Source organism: Schistocerca piceifrons, chromosome 8 (assembly GCF_021461385.2).
Source record: "Schistocerca piceifrons isolate TAMUIC-IGC-003096 chromosome 8, iqSchPice1.1, whole genome shotgun sequence".
Lineage (NCBI taxonomy): Eukaryota > Metazoa > Arthropoda > Insecta > Orthoptera > Acrididae > Schistocerca > Schistocerca piceifrons.
Genome location: NC_060145.1, coordinates 155,266,218 through 155,287,014, shown reverse-complemented (window position 1 = coordinate 155,287,014; position 20,797 = coordinate 155,266,218). Strand labels below are relative to the sequence as shown.

The following is a 20,797-nucleotide window of genomic DNA, read 5'->3' as shown; positions in this document are numbered from 1 at the left end:
GGATTTGTAGACCACATGAAATGTTTGTTCCAGCGCATGTTGCAATCATTACCTCAAACAAAGATCTCCACACTCCTTTAAAAGTTATTCCGAAATAACAATATTTTTATTATGGATGATAATGTTTCTCTTTTGCTATATGTTCTTTTCACCTAATAGTTTTTAGAAGCCATTCTTGTTTACAAAATACGTGCAACTGAAAGGAACCGGTCACCACTGGAGATATCCTGTTTCACTTGTTTTATTTTCACTGTTAGATGTACATTTAGTTTCTGGTAAAAAAAGGACAAGAAAAAAACTTGTTCGGGAGTAGTGTTTTGTTTCTGCACTAGACAGTGTCACAAGGTTCCCCCCAAATCATAACACAAGAAACACATCCTAACAAACGTGAAACCACCTGATGACGGAGGTTTCAACCTTCGAAACGCCTCATGGAGGTAAATAAACAATGACTGGTAACAGCAAACTTGTTGTTTCATTCTGTTTTGATTTCGACATGAAAGGGTAACACTTGTTGATTGTGTATCACGTTTACGTTCCAGGTTGCGAACGTTACTCAAGTGTGACGACCATCCGCATCCACGACAGCCTGGAACCGCACTTGAGGTTGCTCTACTGCTGCCCGAGAAAACCGTGGACCATGAAATGTTCAGCGGTTGTGACACAGCTCGAAGGTAACACATTGCGTCCAGCATACTCAGCTATGTCACACTGCGTCCAGCACTATCAGCCATGGCAGCGGTAACTGCTTCAACAATTTGTGGCACAATTAGCTGTTGGCCCGTCCCAGGAGCAATTACCAAATCGCCAAGTTATTTCGAATTTTTCTTCAATCCTGGTGCGGAAAGATCTCTCCGTATTCCTAATGTGTCGATACTCGCAACGTGCCGCAGCACTATTGCTCCTGTTATTATAAAACAGCTTTACGAATAAAATCCTGCATATCTTCTCGAGACTCACCTTGACTCTCTCCAACTGTAATGCACACTGATGCTGTGTTTCAAACCTATGGCAAAGTACCAATAACGGCATCTAACGGTAAGTCCTAATGCTAACAACACAAATCCTGCAGCGCACAGTCTGAATATCATTCCCATGACGTCGGGTACCAGCACGATAAACAGTTTTGCATCTACACTGGCTCAACTACCGAAAGTCTCACAATAGCCACCTTGTATATTAGCGTGTTACATAATGTATTATGTGTTATGCGCTGCCTATGTCCTGTCACTCTTTATTTAGATTTCCGCTCTTTGCTCTCATTTAATTTATATTTATGTGTCACTGAAACTACGCCTGCTTAGCTACTGGGATCGATCGGAATTGATGGCGACACAGCAATCACATCATCATCATCATCATCATCTCCTTCCAAGGATCAGGAGATGGAGTCGCCAGTTCCACCTTCCATGTCTAACGAGGTCAACCTAGTTCTCTTTTTCCAGTCGGCCAATAATGTATTATCTTCTTTGGCAATCTATTTTCCACCGTTCTATCTGTGGTGTCACCGCCAGACACCACACTTGCTAGGTGGTAGCTTAAATCGGCCGCGGTCCATTTAGTACATGTCGGACCCGCGTGTCGCCACTGTGTGATCGCAGACCTAGCGCCACCACAAGGCAGGTCTCGATATACGATAGAGCACTCGCCCCAGTTGTACGGACGACATTGCTAGCGACAATACGGACAAAGCCTTCCTCTCATTTGCCGAGAGTCAGTTAGAATAGCCTTCTGCTAAGTCCATGGCTACGACCTAGCAAGGCGCCAATTGTAACAGTGCATGTATCTTACGAGTCTCATTTGTATAGCCAAGAGAGATGTATCACAAGGAATAAATAAAGTTAAGTATATTCCAAAGCTACGTATTTTCTTGATAGCAGTCATAACGTATCTTGTTCCAGACTTGACGCCAGTCGGCGTGTGTGTACGCGTGCCTTTCTTTCGGCTACTTCAGTGTGGCCTAACAGTCTTGTTACGTCACAACACTATCAACATGATCATTTCATGCCGTTCTATTCTCTCCTGTCTTGTCATTGCTTGTAAAGATTTTTAAATCTGATCTTCTTATTTCATTACTTATTTCATCCATTATATTACAGCTCCTTACATATCTCATGAACTTCATCTCTGCTTCCTGTATTCGTGATTTTTCTTTTTTTTTTATTACTGTCCATGATTCAGAACTATATATAAAGATAGGGACAGCCACACTGTTATAGAATTTCATTGTGTTTCCTTTCTTGTTTTTCTTGCAAAAGTTCTTCCAATTTTTCTGCAGATAGCTTGTTATTTATTAATCTTCTTCTCAATGCCTTTGTGACGTTAAACAATGTATCACATCCTAGATAACTAAAGTGGGATATTTGTTTTAGAGTTTTCTAATTTATTATTATTTTCGGCCTGACTGGATTCCTTCATTGGAAATCCGCTGTCTTTGTCATATTTGAAGATATAGTTAAGTTGTAATACATTGCGTTTTGAATCATTCTGTATACTGCTCTTCACAAATTATCTTCTGTTTCCTTTACAATGATATGGTCACCAGCGGATAAGAAATAATTTAAGGTTCCGCTGGACCTATTCTAATACCGAACTGTATTTTATCTTTCCACCTCATAACTGTGTCGCCAGTGTACAAATTAAATAAAATGCGCAATAACTGTCCCCTTGTCGAACACCTTGATTTATTAAAATTTCCTCGGACATTTTCCATCCTGAACTTATAACTATTTTTCTAATTACATGTAGACTCTTTATGGCATTAACAAGGTGTTAAGGAAAGTCTTTTATTTCCAATATTTTCCACAAAAGTGGCCTTTTTACCTTAAAGACCATCTCGTAATCAATATATGCTAAAAGTGTTTATAAACCAAACTTTCGAAGTTTCTCAATAATTTGTCTTACTATACATATATTATCATTAGTGGCTTTCTGAAGCCTGGTAGAGGTTGTACTGGGGACTGCGCAGACCAAATTTGACGTAGCAACCCATCTCCGGAAACGTATCCAACGACGCTATGGATGGTCAGATCTATAGATGCCGGCGCCTGTAAATGTTCATATACACAAGGTGACTTCATTGTGACGCCAAAAACTTTCAAGGATGACGGAGAAGGATAAATGTAGCAATTTGAGATAAGGGTGTCTGTATCAGAAACGAACGAGTAGAAAGTTATAAGCGAAAACCGTGCTGATACGTCAGACAGCGGAATACATGTACCGGTACTGTTGTTGCTAAGATTATTGGGTATTCAACTTACAGAGGTGCTAGTATAGACCAAGACAAGAATAAATATTTAGTAAACGTAGACTCTAAAATGCATACCTTAAGCGTTATGAGTACTTGTTCAATAGAGGAGGTGTATTTCACCCTAGCGAAGATGGGTAAGTGCTCGTGGCTCCTGAGGTAGGCATTTTAGAGTCCATGTTTACTTGACATTTTTTGTGTCTTGGTTAATACTACCACCACTGGAAGCTGCAAACCCTACATTCGTGAGAACACCAGCACCGGTATATGTATTCCACACTCAGATACATCAGAAAGGGTTTCGCTTGTAACTTTCGACTCCTTCCTTTCCGAGCCAGTGACCCGTATCTCAAATTGATACATCTATCCTCCTCTGTCATTCTTGAAAGTTTTAACATCATCATGAGAGACACCCTGTGTATACAGTGTGAGTCAGGAGGAACGGTACATTCATTGACGGGTGATACTACTGGTGATTCTGAACAAAAAACTTCTAGTGAACATATGCTCTTTTCTTAACCGTATCCGGGCAAACCAATGAAAACAGCTAGGAACGGGAAAGGTGCACGTGACGGTAAATTAAGATACTGTTATGGTTTGTTTAATTGTGAACGTTTCCTCACAGAAGATGTTCAAACAGAAACTCAAGATACCGTGTTCCAATAAGACGGTTATCTAAAACAACTGGTCCAATGAGTTGATCATCAATAATGGCGCACCATACGTTGACTGAGAAACGTCGTTGAAAATTCGATTCCACAGTAGCATGCACATTTTCATTTCCCCATACATGAGAGTTGCGCGTGTTGTTAATTCCGTTGCGGGTAAATGTTGACTCATCAGTGAACAGAATACGTGGAATTAATCTATCATTGGCAATGATCCACTGATAGAATTCTAGCCGTTTGGCAGCATCTCCTTCATGCAGTTATTGTACACTCTGCCGATGAAAGGCATACAGACCGTGCTCGTGTATTGTGCGTATCTCGCGTGTTTGAAGAATTCCGAGTTGGGTAGTAATTCTTCTAGAACTACTAGTAGGGTTGCGTTCCACTACTTGAAGAATGTTCTCAACTTCATTAAGAGTTTGCTGTACGGGACGTTCAGAGGCAACATTAACGCTGGGAAGCGTACCACGCTCACGCAAGCAGTGAAACACCGTGCTACAAACCCTGCTATCTGGCATTGTGCGATTCGGAAATCGTTGTTTGTATTCTCGCACAGCAGCTCTGGAATTGCCATTGGACAAACCATAGACAAACACAAAGTCAGCATACTCTGCATGTGTGAAGATCCGTGGCAGTTTCACTGCACAAAACTGTATTCGTTGTTCACGTGGTAGCACTGTAGTACCGTACACTACGACAAGCACTGTCGGACTGAAACTTGAGGTAAACAACTGCCACATGCGCAAGTGAACTGTGTAGGGACATAGTTAGTAAGGACGACGCTACATGTTTCCCGTTCCTAGTAGATTTCATTGGTTTACCCGGAAACGGTTAAGAAAAGGTCATATGTTCATTAGGAGATTTTTTTGTTTAGAATCACCACTAGTATCACTCCTCAAAGCATGTGCCTTTGCTTCTGACTCACCCTATATATACATTTACAGGCGCCAGCGTCTCTATGACCCTCCGTACTGATGTTGGGATGAAGTTTCCAGACAAGAGTTCCTATGTAAAACATTATGTACTGGGTCCCCTCTACAAAATCTAGAGGTGTGTGACATGAGCTGTGAAACACCCTGTATATTTCCCAGATTTCATTTGTTCGTGTTTGTAAATAGGCGATATATGCATTTTGTGTTTCTTTAATACTGTTGGCTACTTCTGCATTCTGTGGCAACCAAGACGCGAAGTACCTGTGCTTCAGATAAATTGTGTCAGTTAGCTGATGTTTATGAATGATAAATAGACGCGTTGTACTGCCTGGGCAGAGTGAGTTCGCACCTGCGTCGTGCTGACTGGCCGAGGGCTGCTGCCGCACGGGGGCGGCGCTGTACGCACGCCTCCAGTCGTAGCCGCCCGGGGTGCAGTTCGGGACACGCAGGGAGCTGCGTGTGGAGCACAGCGCGCCCCCACCGCCGCCGCCACCGCCACCGCTGCCGCCCCCGCAGCCGTCCAGGTCTTCCGTCTCTGTGACGGGCGAAGCTGAGCACGCACTCTTCTTCCACGGAAAGCGCTGCCGGAACTCGCGCTTGAACTTCTCCTGCAGAAGTCAGTCAGCTGTTAAGATAGTTACACGGTACATACGTCACTTGAACGATTTTTAACTACATTATTAAGGATCAATGGCGAGAAATTCGTATCAGTCTAGAATAAACCTTCTGAATAGGAACGAACTAGTAACGGTGTTCCACAGGGTTCAATTCAGGGACCACATTTGTTCTTCATGATGTACATGATGTTCGAAAACTCCCGTAGAGGGCAGTGAGTACAAATAATTCTGAATAGGAACTCATGTCCGGAAACTCTACGACGGTTTCAAATTACATGTGCTACACTTCCACGTCTGCTGAGGGAAAGAGAAAAGACTCAGAGTTGCCTGTCCTTGTGTGAAATATAGCAGACAGGATGACTACACGCTGCCTGACAGAAACAGTGAAGCAGTCAGAAGACAGGGTCTGATGTCATTGTAGCTTTGTACACGCACACACCACCGAAAGTCATGTAAATGATAAGAACTGCAATTCTCTGTAACAGGTACAAGTGTCACCACAGCGCCTTAGTATTGCTCGTGTTAAGTGTTATTCCCAGCTCTCCTAGCATGTAGAATGGGCGTGAATAGTGCCAGGTGTTGAGTGATCACTGGAGAGGATACGAGGATGCCACATACTCGTGTGGGACAGGATATCAGCATCTGCTAAAGTTGGGGATCCAGATTTAATCAACTGGTTGAATAATGAGATGGATGTGAATCTGTTGGTCATTCGGAAGTGGCAGTGGACCGGGAATATTGTAACCCTTTCACATCCGAAGCTGCCGTCGGAGAACAAGTCATGGACTCCCGGAAAAAAATTGCGTCATGCTCCACCATTGGTCAGAAAGTATCAGCAGCCGGAGTGGGGAATTACCATCACAAGGGAAGACTGCCGTTAACACCACAACACGAATGGATATGGTCACAATGTAGCCGTGTTCTCGAAGCATGGACTACTACGAGTATCGTCGCATTGTGTTCAGTAAGGAGCTGTGGTTTGCGCTACGCCGCATCGCCGTCTTCGATGGGTGTGGCGGGGAGAGGTACTGTTCTTTCAATGTTTTGGAGAGGCGCAGCGGTGTTACTCCTTGCATTAAAATGAGTATGTAGCTTTCGGGCATTACTTCAGGTCACAGTTGGTGGAATGAAGAGAGATCTGGTGGCGCAACAGTACGTCACGGACATCCTGGGTCCGCATGTATTACCTCTCATGTGGTAATACATTTTTCAGCAGGACAATGCTTTCCCAGACGGGACGCGGCTTTACGAACTAAATGCGTTATGTTGAGTGACGCCCATGGGCAGCGAGGTTCCCAATTCCACTCGATAGAACGTCTGTGGGTCTATCTCGGTCAAACTCCGTCCCAGTGCACGTATCCAGATATGAAACACCAGTTACAACAGTTTGTGGGTTCAGAATAGGATAAAACGGCCTTATGACACGCTTCCTAACCATGTTAGTATATGTATCCCGACCAAACGGGGTGCAACGTCGTACCGATAAATGGACTTCTACGGCCAAGTTGTTTGTAAATTAGGCTCGATTTTCTAATCACTGAGATATTATCGCATACCCTCTCAAATCGTGAAGTTTCCTTTAGTTTCCTTCTCTCCTCCTGGGTGCTTCAATCTTTTGTCAGGAATGATCTTCCCTGTTAGACTGATAAACCAAAAACAGTTGCGTTCGTTGATGATGCAAGCATAATCATCAAACCCAATGGAGATGCAACAACAGAAGGAACAATGAGCGAAATATTTAAGAATATTATTGATCGACTGCCAATATACAGGATGACAGTTATTGAACTATATGAAAGAAAAGAAAATTAGTTACAAACTACGTCGTTCACACACTTTATTCAATATGTAGACGTCACTACAGATATTTCGATTTAGGTTCTGACATGTTCGATGTTTCTACCATCATTGGTGGTGATGTGGCGCAAACGAAAAGAGAAATTCAGCATGACCCTCTGAACTGTCAGAAAATTGATGCTGTCGATGACCTCCTGAATTGCTGGTTTCAGGTCAGCAAAGGTTTCTGGGTTACTGTTGTACTCCTTGTCTGTAATATAGCCCCACAAAAAGGAGTCGCATGTGTTCAGATCCAGAGAATATGCTGGCCAATCGAGGCTCATACGGTCCCTAAAGTGCTCCTACAGCACATCAAACTCTTTCCTGCTTCGATGGCGTCGAAATCCGTCTTGCATGAACCACATCTTGTCGAAATCAGGGTCACTTTGGAAATGGGTATGAAAACATCCAACATCTTTAAGTACCATTCGCACCGATTATTCCGTGACTGTGCATTGCACAACACACAGTCACATGTTGAGAGTGAAGAGACTTCTCGATCGCGAAATGCGGATTCTTGGTCACCCAAATGCGCCAATTTTGATTGTTGACGAACCCGTCCAAATTGAAGTGGGCTTCTTTGTTAAACCAAACCGTATTCACATCAAAGTCCTGTTCGTCATTTCTGTGGACAATAGTGTTGGCGAGACACAACCACTGTTCCGAGGCCCTGGGGCTTAATGGCTGATGGGTTTGAATTTTGTGTGGAAAGAACTACAGGTCTTCAACAACAACTTATCGTAGTGTCTCTCGGTTGATTTCCACCTGTTGTGCAGCTCGTCTGATCGATTTCCTGGGGTTAGTTTGAAACATAGCGCATGTCTTCTCGTTGTTCTCATGCGTTTCCATCCTTTTTAGGCGACTGACATCCCCAACACTGTCGCCACGAACACTACCCATTCACACTTGCGAATAAATTCTTGACTGTTAGCACCCGTGCACCGGTTGTCTTCCGTATGAACTCGGTCGCGAACTTTGTTTGAGCTGCATTTGCGCTGTGTTGCTGGATTCAAGGCAAATAATATCACCGCGTCAGTAAGAATGTGACTGCGGGAGAACGGAAATAGCTAAAACTTATTATTCCAACTTCCTGGTTGGGTATGCTGCACAAAACGTGAATTAATAATCACAATATTACAGATCTTGTCGAACACATGAGTTCAGAGTCTGTAATTTGGGCATTATTCCAGGTTTTGGTAATGAAAGAGTTAACTTACTTTTCATAGTTACGTCCACTGATATTTGGACTTACTTTCTGCGGGAATTTCACACACAGAAACAAAGGGTTTTACATACAAGTATGATTCAACGACAATAACTGGTACCTAAACTTCATTTAGGCTTCTGTTTGAAAACTAAGCATGCTAAAAGCAGCTTCATATTACTTTCATTCTCTTATGAAGGTTGTTTTGAATTAACAGATACAATTTGAAAATAATAGTCACGTTCTTAAATATAGGACGGGCGTTCAATAAGTAACGCGATAAATATTTTTCGACCAGCTTCGCTTTAAGAACTGTGGAAATTGTTGTGGAACATCGTGGAATATCTCCACTTCAGCCACTGTAGATTCATGATGCTCAGGTTGTTGGCGGCGCTATACCCAGTCTTCTGTAACGGAGTCGCGTTCCGAGCTGAAAACCAGAGCCTTGCAGATATTCACAGGCGCTTGCTGAATGCCTGTGGATATCTGGCAGTGACCAAGAGCACGGTGAATCGTCGGCGCGAGGCTTCTGCCATCATCGTAACAAGATCGCTCAAACGTGTCGACCGCACAAGGCTGTGACTCCTGCAATGTTGGAACGTGCCCGTGCGAACACTCTAATTCGAAGTAATCGACAGATCCAAATTAAACATCTCGCTGTTTAATTGGAAACCTCTGCTGGTAGTGGTGGCATACTCGTCCACAAACCTTCAGTGGCCTGTTCTTCGTAATCCAGCCAAAAACCCTGATCTCGCACCTTGCGACTTAGATCTGTTTGGCACAATAAAGGATGCACTACTTGGGAAGCAGTAAGTGGAGGACCGGTAGTTCACTGATGCAGCAAGACGTTGGCTCTGATGTTGACCAGTGGAGCGGTTCCGAGAGGGCATACAAGCTCTCCCAGTAAGGGGGCATAAGGCCATCACATTGGACAAAGACTTTTTGAAAAATAGGATTTTGTTGTCAAAAGAGTGGTGGAAAAAATATGGTTTATTGGAATCCTGAATAAAAACAACCTGCTTTCAGAAAAAAGTAAGCTGCATTACTTACTGAACGACCCTCGTAACACTGGAAACAAAAATAGCACTAAGTGACGCCATTCAGCTATATATGTCAATAGATATATTATTTATGCACAAGATTATTCGAATCTTCATGCATAGAATAATTTTCCGAACCAGTATATGCAGATGTCGCGTCAGTGCGTAATACTCATTCTCACATTTGTTAGGAAAACGATTTTCGACTCCCGGATTCCATTTTATCAGTTCTATCCTTAACTTTTTATTTATAAGTAAGGCCTTTGGAACGCGCCAACGTTTCATTTTATCGATGCATTGCGTTTAAATGTGTTTTTTTATTTTATATTCTGTGCAATCCTTAAAAATATAAGTGACTTTATGTAGAGAAAACTACATAGTGCAAGTCAAGACGTCATGAAAACGAAGGGTGGACACATCCCACGTTAATGTTGATTACCAGGTGTCAGGATAGCGTGTATATACGTATGTTACCGAATCTTTAATCTACTTTAAAAATTTATATCTCGTTTATTTTTCGGCCTCATTTGCAAATTATTTATTGTGTGATTAGCTTCGATCTAGCTGGATTAGTTTCGGATTTATTTAAGCTCGTAGTGCCTGCATTGGTACGACACATTTGAACACTGATCTACTCCATTCAGGTACGGGATGAGCAACCAACTGATTTTTAGTATGCCTCATTAAGCGCCTGAATCATTCTTAATTGTCCCATGACACGAAAATTACGCGACAGAGGCAGCAATATCACTCCATCCCCTGAAGCAGATCTCAAATTTTTAGGAGAAAAAAAGCACATTTAGGTGACGTCAGCCCTAGCAATCGATCCATCGAGAAAATTTGGTCCATAATTCCGACCAGTGGGAAAGTGCTCCAATCGTAACAGAAATAAGGCGAGTATGCTCCTGCCTAAAAGACTGACTGAAAAGTAGGGTGCCAGATGCCTCATTCTAACTGCTTCAGCAACTTCAAAAATATTCCCTAAAATTCTGGCGTGGGAACATGTTAGCGCTCTTCCTAACATGCAACTCACCTATCATTCACATAAGCTCCCCTAAACTGTAACTCGACCACACCTGGTAGTCCATCACCGTCAGTTGCTCATATCTATTCTCACCCATACTCACATGCATTTTCTCACTCATACATACAGCCCATCTCACTGTCATTACCTCTTTGTATCTGTCACTGTCTTCTGTCTCACAGCCACTGTCGTCTTCGGTCTCTCCTACAATTACTGCCTCCTCTCACTGTCTTGTCTCCCTGTTGCTCTTTCTTACTGCTGCTTACTCATTCTTTCCTTCCTACTACTGCTGTCCCTTCTCACTGTCACTATTTCTTTTCCTTTTCGTCACTGTCTTATACTCTGTCCCTCATCGACTTCTACTTTCTACTTATTCCTCCCCCTCCTCCCTCACCTTCTTGACACTGCCCCCTTCACTCTTTTCCTATTACTGTTCTGACACTGTCAGGTACATTCCACTGCCACTGTGTCCACCTTTTCCTATCAGACTGTCACTGTCTCCTTCGCTCTTTCTATAACACAACCAATGTCCACTATTTTCCAGTACTTATTACTTCTCCGTCTCTTTGCCACTGTCACTGTCTTCTTCCCTGTCAGCACAAAAAAGAGCGAATATGTTCGCACGACAAAATGTTTGGGAAAATTTTTAAAGGTGCTGACGAAGTTCAAATAAGGCAGCTGGTACCACACTTTTCAGTAAGAGTCTTTTAAACAGGTGTATCATCGCCTTCTTTTTACTCCGATAGGAGTATTTTTCCGCTGGCTCCCTTCTTTCCCATGGGACAGCAGGATATTTACTTCAAGATAAATTGCTAGAAAGTATAAAGTCGAAATATGAGCAATTTGTTGTGGTTATTTGTTATTTAGATTTCACCCAACACAGGATTCAACGTACGTATTTTACATGTGTATGTAAGGTAAGGTTGGACTTCTGCATCTCGGAAACTGATAAAGACATCAATAAAAATTTCAGGGCTGTTCGAGATCTGCATTTTTGGAATATATTGTTAAAATTGCAACCCTTTGCTATCTTAGAATCTGCGACTAGGTTTTGTTTATAAAAATGGTAAAAAAAACTTTTTTGTGGGGTTTATAAATAACTTCCCATGAACTAATAAAGATTTTTGAAAACAGGAAGATGACACTCCTAGATAAATTCTTAGAGAATACATCGTTGAAACTACAGCATTATGCCATGGTTATTTATTACTTCGATTTCACCTCATATCGTAATTTGCGTGTGTATTTTATGTGTAGAAGTGGGGTAACATTGAACCTCTGTATCATGGACATGGCGAAAGATATCAACAAAATATTCATCTTTGTTCAAGGTCGGGGTCTTGGGAATATATCGTAATATTATTACCCATCAGCTGTGCATAGCCACCTTGAAATGCGCGGCTTTGTTTTGGTACAATGATGGCAATAAACCTTTTGCGGGGGGGGGGGGGGAGGGGGGGCGTTTATAAGTAGCCTCTTAAGGCCCATCGTAGACAACATTAATTGGAAAGAGAACCAACCTGTCTGGTCAATCTACATAAGCAGACAGAAGTTTACAATATTCATACTTTGTCCTTACAGTGTAGGATAGTGACACTCCGACGATCATTTGTTGGGTATACAAATAGTGCCTAGACCAAGGGCCATCCTAAACACTCAACACTGCTTTTCTCTCCGCAGTGGAACCCAAGAAATGAGCGCCGGAAGATTCAAATTTTTATGCCCGGCGTTTTGCAGTATATTAGGTAGGTATCGTATCGATAGTAGGCAATTATAACCCTCTGAAAATACAGGTTTTAAACTTTCTCGCAACCCCTCCGCTCCACTGGGGCCGCCAACCACCCGAGAGTGACAACCAGAGTCCTCCTATTCGGGTGTTTTGGAGGAGAGAGAAGTGGGAGGTTGTCATTCAATCTAATGCTTTCTGAAATCTTGTTGGGGAACATATATTGCTCTACACGTAAAATCGGGTTACCCCATGCAAATATACGAGGTGTGTTCAAGTTATAACACCTCCGATTCATTTTATCATAAACTAATCACACGAAATGTGTGAAACTTGTACCAGTTCTAGACGTAATCTCCTTGCGGCCGTACACATTTTTCACAACGTCGACGCCACGATGCCACAACAACTACGACAGCTTCTTTAGGAGTCTGGTTGGACGACTGGAAAATCGGATGTACGTGTCATCCACTGACACAGTCGATGAAAATAAAGCTCTGTTCATTGCCTGGATACATGCTACATGTGTAGTCTTGTAATCATCCGACAGTATCATGCTACCCACCAGAAGGATCTTTTCGCAGTTTTAAGCATAAAAAGGCATCACTATCGCCCCTGCTGCTAGAGTTTTGTATGTCGTAAAGTGCTGCCATCACTCACACTCATTCACATCGAGTGCATGCGTATTTTAAAACAAACCGCATGTCTCCACCTGTTTCCAGTCCCGAGATAAAACGTCGGTTTCTTCAATATTATTTCAACAATATACTCGTAGTGATGTACAGCAGCTGTACGGTGTATACGTCTCAAAAGCGAAATTAATAAACCTATGCAATTGAAGAATTATCACAAAACACGGATAATGATTTTTGCTTTGTAATTCAATCACGCCTATCACGTTGAAGAATAGCGCATTTCCTGCAACTTCACGTTGACACTGACAGCTTTAAAATCCAAAGAGAAATTCTTATTTTCTCTGAAGGCAGATTGGTTTTATTCAGGACTCCAATAATCGTATTTTTCCCCACTATTGTGGCTACAAAATCCTTTTTTTTTTTTTTTTTTTTAATAATGCGACGGTCTTAAGGTACCTCGCTTGGAGAACCTGTGTGCTCTCATGGTATCACTCTACCGGTCGATGTCGGATCATTAATAAACTCCCTAATCCACGCACGTACTGCTCCCCACAGCCAAGCAGATGGAAGATGTAGGAGCTAGGCTGTAGGGTGGATGATGGAGAACAATCCAATGAAGTTTTCTGAGCTCCTCTCTGGTGTGTTGCCTTGCGTCGTCATGGAGAAGGAGAAGTTGAGCAGTGTAGTGTTCGACTGTGATGTGTCGATCACTTCGAATGAGAGTGTACGCAAGTTCCAACATTGCAGCTCTCTGCGGTCGGCCGGCACACGGGAGTTCGGACAGCTTTGCGCAACGTTGTTGCTATGATGACGGACGCCTCGCCCAACGACTCACCGTGCTTTTGTTCACTACCAGGTTTCCGTGGACATTCTGCAGACGCCTGTGAATGTTTGTAATGCTTTCGTTTTCCACTATAAGAAACTCAGTGAATGTCTCTGCTTGGAAAGTACCTCCAATACAGACACTATTTTGAAGGCTACGTATAATGTCGGCACTTACCGGAACTTCATGAAGCTATAGGGGCTGAAGTGGGAACACTCCACAATGTTCCACATAGAATTCCGCATTTTGTCAATGGAAAGTGGCCCAGAAAAGTACGTTGTTGCCATACTTACTGAACGCCCGTCGTAGAGAAAACTATCCTATTTCTTTAATGAGAGACTTGTTTGTTTCTTTCACTTACTCTGCATTTGTAAATAGCAAAATTAAAACAAAATTCAAACCAAGAATATCTCAGGCATAAGCTACAGGTTAGAGATCGCGTGCTTTGACACTGCGAACAAAGCATGTTTCCAGTGCCAAAACAGTGTTTTACAAACCTCTTAGTCACTCAACTCTAAAGCACTTCGCGATCGGACATTACGCTGCTGCATTGGGGCGGAGCGAGAGACAACAACGAGTGCGCGGAAAAGTTTTAAATACATTTTTTCAGACAGCATACGGTCAGAATTGTGGCCAACTATTCGCGTAGGATTGATTTCTCGGGGTGATAAATTGCAAGTGTATTTTTCTCTCCTTAAAGTACGAGGTCTAGTTTATGATGAATACTATTCAATGGAGTGTGGATGAAGCCCGACCAACAGGCATTACATGCATTGATCAAAAATGATAGTGCGTTTAGAATGGCTAGTTTCTATCTGAAATCTAGATCTGCCAATAAAATTTAAAAAGAACGACTGATAGCTGAAATCTATTATTTTCAAGTCAATGTAAGAGTCGCTGCGTGCAACAGCCTTCTGAATGGATGGTAACCTGATTTCTTTGTTAGTCTTTCATTTGCCTAACCTACTTCTGTGGTTACTTATTTCATTCCACTTCAGCTATAGCACTACAAATTTAAACAGTGTCTTAGCTTCCCGTAGTCTACCACTAATCTTTTTCATAATGTCACGATCCTGCATTAATCCAGTTCTAAAAGCGTTTGCCATTCAGTAAACCAAGTGAAAAGACTAAGCCCTTATACATTAATTAACCATTCAACGACTGTGCTTTTCTGTAGGCAACAGCATCGTCTCGACAAGAGATGCATTAATTTGCTGTACAACATAACACAGGACAAAAATCACTTCGCAATGGTTACACTGTATCGTATTGTACCGTATTGAACTGGGGACCTAGAAACGATGGAAAGACTACGTCCCCGCCGCAGCCCTCATTGGTACACAGCCCTACAACAGCCTCAGCAGCCCACTCACCCCACCGCCGCCCCACACCGATCCCAGGGTCATAGTGCGGTTCGCCCCCCCCCCCCCCCCCCCAGTGGACCTCCCCGGGAAGGTGTCACACCAGACGAGAGTAACCCCAATGTTTGCGTGGTAGAGTAATTATGGTTTACGAGTACGTGGAGAAAGTGTTTGCGCAGCAATCGCCGACATACTCGTAGTGTAACTGAGGCGGAATAAGGGGAATCAGTCTGCATTTGCCGAGGCAGATGGAAAATTGCCTTGAAAACCATTCAGAGACTGGCCGGCACGCCGGATCTCGTCACGAATCAGCCGGGCGGATTCGTGCCGGGCACCGGCCTGCCTTCCCGCCAGGAAAGTAGGGCATTAGATCGCACGGCTAACCGGGCTGGCCGCAGTGGCTCCATACGCGAGGTTCTCTGTTACATCGTTGAGGTTGTTAGCGGCCGGAAGCAAAACATGAAAGGAACGAAGTCGACCGACATCCACCAACCTTCGGCGATCTAGAACTAAGGAGCGTTCGTTGATCTCTTTGTGAATGTACTGCATTTGGGTACCATACAGGTTAAAATGAATCGATGTACCGTTCTTTGGGAGTGCTGAAATAAAGTAATTAAATTATTTTTTATCAAATAATATTTTTGTAATTCTTTCGATTTTTGAGAGACGTGTCAATATGACTTGAGGTTGTGAGAATTGTTTTTGATTGCTGTGTCTTATTCACCTAAGTAGCTTATCGTTGGGAAGATTTTTCTAGCTCTCTGGGACCGTTTTTTGACACTAAGATCGAATTTTAAAAGAAAATATAACCAAGCAGAAACTATATGTCGGTTATTTAACGGATTTGTCTCTAAACTGAATGATGCTACCTTGTAGTTACAAGACGACAGCCTAAATTTCATTCACAAATCCATCATTTCAGGTTTCTCGCTAGAAATAAACTAATGAAGCATAACATTGGACAACGCTAATTTTCCCAGTTTCCCAATTTGTCACTGACAAACTGCCACGATGATTACATTTCAACTTACATCCCAATGTACATGATATTGAAGAAACGGATGTCATATTACAAGACCAGTATAAGCACTAGTGAAGACCTTGAAGCCAAATACTGATAATATACTAATATACCATCAGGCTCATCCACCTCATTAAAAACATTTATGTATCTTTTTTTTTTAGATTTGGATTTTCAATCGTCAATGATAAAAGTATAAATATTTAACTCGTTTCCTTAACGATCTCTACACTCCTACAGTTAAATCTATAAAAGTGACTAGCTCTGTATCAGGTATCAAAAACTCGTTTGAAGTTGATGAATTTGTAAAAATTCAATATATGAGAGGCAGGGGACACCCCAAAATAGAAAAAAAAAATTGCCTCGTGGTCTACGAGACAAAACTGTTTGCGGACCTCTGCTCTACGCTGTATTCACAGGCCTGGGTAATTTTAACGCATATATTAGTTCCAAAGTAACCAATTTGCGTTCCGATAAGTGTGTAAAATGCATTTTCTTTCGCAGTTGTATCTTTGCACTTACCAGCGTAATGGAATCATATTGTTCCACATGGGAAATGGCAAAAAGGTTGCAGCTGAAGAGATGAGTTTTACAGTAGCGAAGAATAGAATAAGCACTGACAGCTGTTAAGGTATGAATTGCCGGCCGCGGTGGTCTAGCGGTTCTAAGCGCTCAGTCCGGAGCCGCGCGACTGCTACTGTCGCAGGTTGGACTCCTGCTTCGGGCATGGATGTGTGTGATGTCCTTAGGTTAGTTAGGTTTAAGTAGTTCTATGTTCTATGGGACTGATGACCATAGATGTTAAGTCCCATAGTGCTCAGAGCCATTTGAACCATTAAGGTATGAACTCCGAGCCCAAGCGTACTGGAAAGTTTTCTCTTATTTTGGTCCACACTAACACCTCTCAGACTATCGATTACTTTCCAAAAAATATAAAATAATTGCTGTATATTTTCCTACGGTCGAAGATCTCTGGCGTAATAATTCACCCCCGTTCTACCAACGGCCTTGTCAAAGATGGCGGTGGAGCGGACAAATTCAGAGCACTTTCACGCACTGCAGGAGGGGAAACTGCCGCTAAAGGGAGGAAGAAACAGCAATGATCAACGGAATGAGGATACAGAAGGGAATGGAAACCAAAGCATTGAAGACAGATCATGTGTATCCACAGGACACTTGGCCTGTAATTAGAAAGGGTTATGATGATTCCTCCATCGGACAAAGTTTCTGAACTATTCCCCCTTTCGGACCTCCGGAAGAGTACTGCCAACGGGGAGGTGACCGTGAGAAAAAGATTGAAGATCCAACATCGGGGCGTGGAATGTCAGAAGCTTGAACGTAGTAGGGCAGGTAGAAAATCTGAAAGGGGAAATACAAAGGCTCAATCTAGATATTATAAGGAACAGTGAAGTAAAATGGAAAGAAGGCAAGGATGAGTATAAGGTAATATCAACAGTAGCAGAAAATGGTATAACAGGAGTAAGATTCGTTATAAATAGGAAGATAGCGCAGAGAATGACTTCCTGTAAACAGTTCTGTGATAGGGTTGTTCTCATCAGAATCGGCAGCAAACCAACACCGACAACGATATTTGAGGTTATACATGCTGACATCGCAAGCAGAAGATGAAGAGGCAGAGAAATTATGTGAGGATACTGAAGGGGTATTTCAGTATGGGAAGGAAGATGAAAATCTAATTGTCATGGGAGACTGGAATGCAGTTTCAGGAGATGAATGAGAAGATAGGGTTACGGGAAAATATGGGCTTGATAGTAGAAACGAGAGAAGAGAAACACTAACTGAGTTACGCAATAAATGTCAGCAAATAATAGCGAATACACTGTTCAAGTGTCACAAGAGGAGGAGGTAATTGGAAAAGGCAGGGAAACACAGGAAGACTCCAGTAAGATTACATCATGGTCAAGCAGAAATTCCGAAATCAGATAGTGGATTGTATGACCTACGCAGGAGTAGATATAGACTCAGATCACAATTTAGTAACGATGGAGAGTAGGCTGAAGCTTAGGACACTAGTCAGGAAGATTCATTGGACAAAGAAGTGAGATACGGAAGTATTAAGGAATGAAGAGAAATGCCTGACTTTCTCTGAGGGCATATATACTGCGATAATTAATAATCCAGAAGGCACTTCAACTGAAGAGACGTAGACATCTCAGGAAAGGGTTGTCACAGATGGTGGATGGACAAACATAAGTGCAAGGAAGGTAATTGCAAATTAACCTTGAAATACTTCAATTGATCGACGAAAGAAGGAACAACAGCAATGTTTAGAGAAAGACTGGAACACATCAATATAAATCACTTAAGAATGAAATAAGTAGGAAGTGCAAAGAAGATAAGGTGAAATGGCTACATGAAAAATGTGAAGAAATCAAAAAAGGAATGATTGTGAAATTAAAGCATGAGCGGTAACATAAGGAGTGCAACGGGAATTTCACTATCAAATGCATAGGAGAGAACGGATAGGTAGAAAGAGTACACTGAAGGCCTCTATGAGAGGAGAGTTTGTCTCATGACGAAAAACAGAACTCGACAGGGAACATACAGAGGATTCCGTATTAGCTGCTTGCTCACAACAATAATATACAGAGGAACGGGAAATAAAATTGACTATCTGTTAGATGACGATCAGTTTCGCTTTAAGGAAGGTAAAGACATCAGAGAGGCAGTTCTGACGTTTAGGTTAATAATGGAAGCAAGTCAGGAAAAATGGAGACACTTTCATAGGATTTTTCGAACTAGAAAAAGCGTTCGACACTGTAAAATGGTACAACATGTTAGAAAATCTGAGGAAAAGCGTAAGCTACAGGGAGACAAAAATGTTCAAATGTGTGTGAAATATTAAGGGACTTAACTGCTGAGGTCATCATCCCCTAAGCTTACACTCTACGTAACCTAAATTATCCTAAGGACAAAAACACACACTCATGCCCGAGGGAGGACTCGAATCTCCGCCGGGACGAGCCGCACAGTCCATTACTGCAGAGCCTGAGACCGCTCGGCTAATCCCGCGCGGCTACAGGGAGAGACGGGTAATACATAATATGAACAAGAACAAAGCGGGAACAATAAGACTGGAAGACCAAGAACGCAGTGCTCGGATTAAAAAGGTTGAAGGGTAGAGATGCGATCTTTGGCCCCTATTGTTAAATCTAAACATCGGCAAAACAATGATAAGATCAAAAGAAAGGTTTAAGAATGGGATTAAAATTCAAGGTGAAAGGATATCAATGACAGGGTCCGCTGATGACATTGCAGTCTTCATTGAAAGTGCAGGGGAATTGTAGGATCTGTTGAATGGAATGAACTGTGTACTGAGTACAGCATCTGGATTGAGAGTAAGTCGAAAACAGATGAAAGTAATGAGAAGTAGGAGGAAACAAAATTAGAGATCATGAAGTAGATGAAGTTAAGGAATTCTGCTACGTAGGCAACAAAATGACCCATGAGGAACGGAGCGTGGAGGACATATAAAACAGATTCGTTCTGCGAAAAAGGGCATTCCTGGACAAGAGAAATCTACTAGTATCAAACATAGGCCTTAATTTGACGAGGAAATATCTACGAATGTACGTCTGGACCAGAGGGTTGTATGGTAGGAGACATTGATTGTGGGAAAACCGTAACAGAAGAGAATAGAAGCATTTGAGATGTGGTACTACATAAGAGTGTTGAAAATTTGGTGAATTGATATAGTAAGGAATGAGGAGGTTTTCCGCATAATTGGAGGGAAAGGGATTGTATGAAAACCACAAGATGACAGAACATGTTTTAAGCTATCAGAAAATATGTTCCATGGTTATGTTATTTTTTGTTAGCCGGGGACCTAGAAACGACGGAGAGGCTCCGTCCCCACCGCAGCTGCAGTGGTCCGCAACTCCATGACGACTACCGCAGTCCACCCCTCTGCCGCCCCACACCTAACCCAGAGTTATTGTGCGGTTCGGTCTCCGGTGGACCCCCCAGGGAACGTCTCCATCAGACGAGTGTAACCCCTATGTTTATGTGGAAGAGTAGTGATGGTATACGAGTACCTAGAGAACTTGTTTGCGCAGCAATCGCCGACATAGTGTAGCTGAGGCGGATTAAGGGGAACCAGCCTACATTTGCCGAGGCAGATGGAAAACCGCCTAAAATCCATCCACAGACTGGCCGGTTCACCGGACCTCGACACAAATCTGCCGGGCGGATTCGTGCCGGTGAGCGGCGCTCCTTCCCGCCCGGAAAGCCGTGCGTTAGACCGCACGGCCAACCGGGCGGGAATGTTCCATGGTACTTGAGGAAGTTATAGAGAAGAAAACTGCAGGGGAAGACAGAGACTGAAACACATCCAGCGAATAACTGAGCTGCAGTTGCTGCTCTGAGATCAAAAGATTTTCACAGGAGAAGAATTCGTGGCAAACCGCATGAAACCAGTTACAAGACTGATGCAACAAAAGAAAAAAGTACGCAATAGTACCGAACGAAATATAAGAGCAGACTGGTTGCTTCTGATCGTAGAAATGGTATCTGACGTTCGTCAGATACTCCACCGGTGTACATTAGTTACGTTAGTGAAATTGTCTGTATGAGTCAGTCGGATGTGTGGAATGAGCGCAATATGTCGTGGTAACTTTAACTAAATGGCAGACCTGCCCATTAT

At 42.6% G+C, this 20,797-nt stretch overlaps 1 protein-coding gene across 2 annotated transcripts in view; it reads right to left on the bottom strand.

Moving 5' to 3' along the window:
- Nucleotides 1-20,797, bottom strand: part of LOC124711808 (prolactin-releasing peptide receptor-like) — an 843,619-nt gene that overhangs the window by 26,784 nt on the left and 796,038 nt on the right. For both annotated transcript variants that reach the window (XM_047242031.1, XM_047242032.1), the window contains one exon: nt 5,197-5,455. In XM_047242031.1, the coding sequence (XP_047097987.1) occupies nt 5,197-5,455 (259 nt within the window). The remainder of the gene's footprint in view (nt 1-5,196; nt 5,456-20,797) is intronic.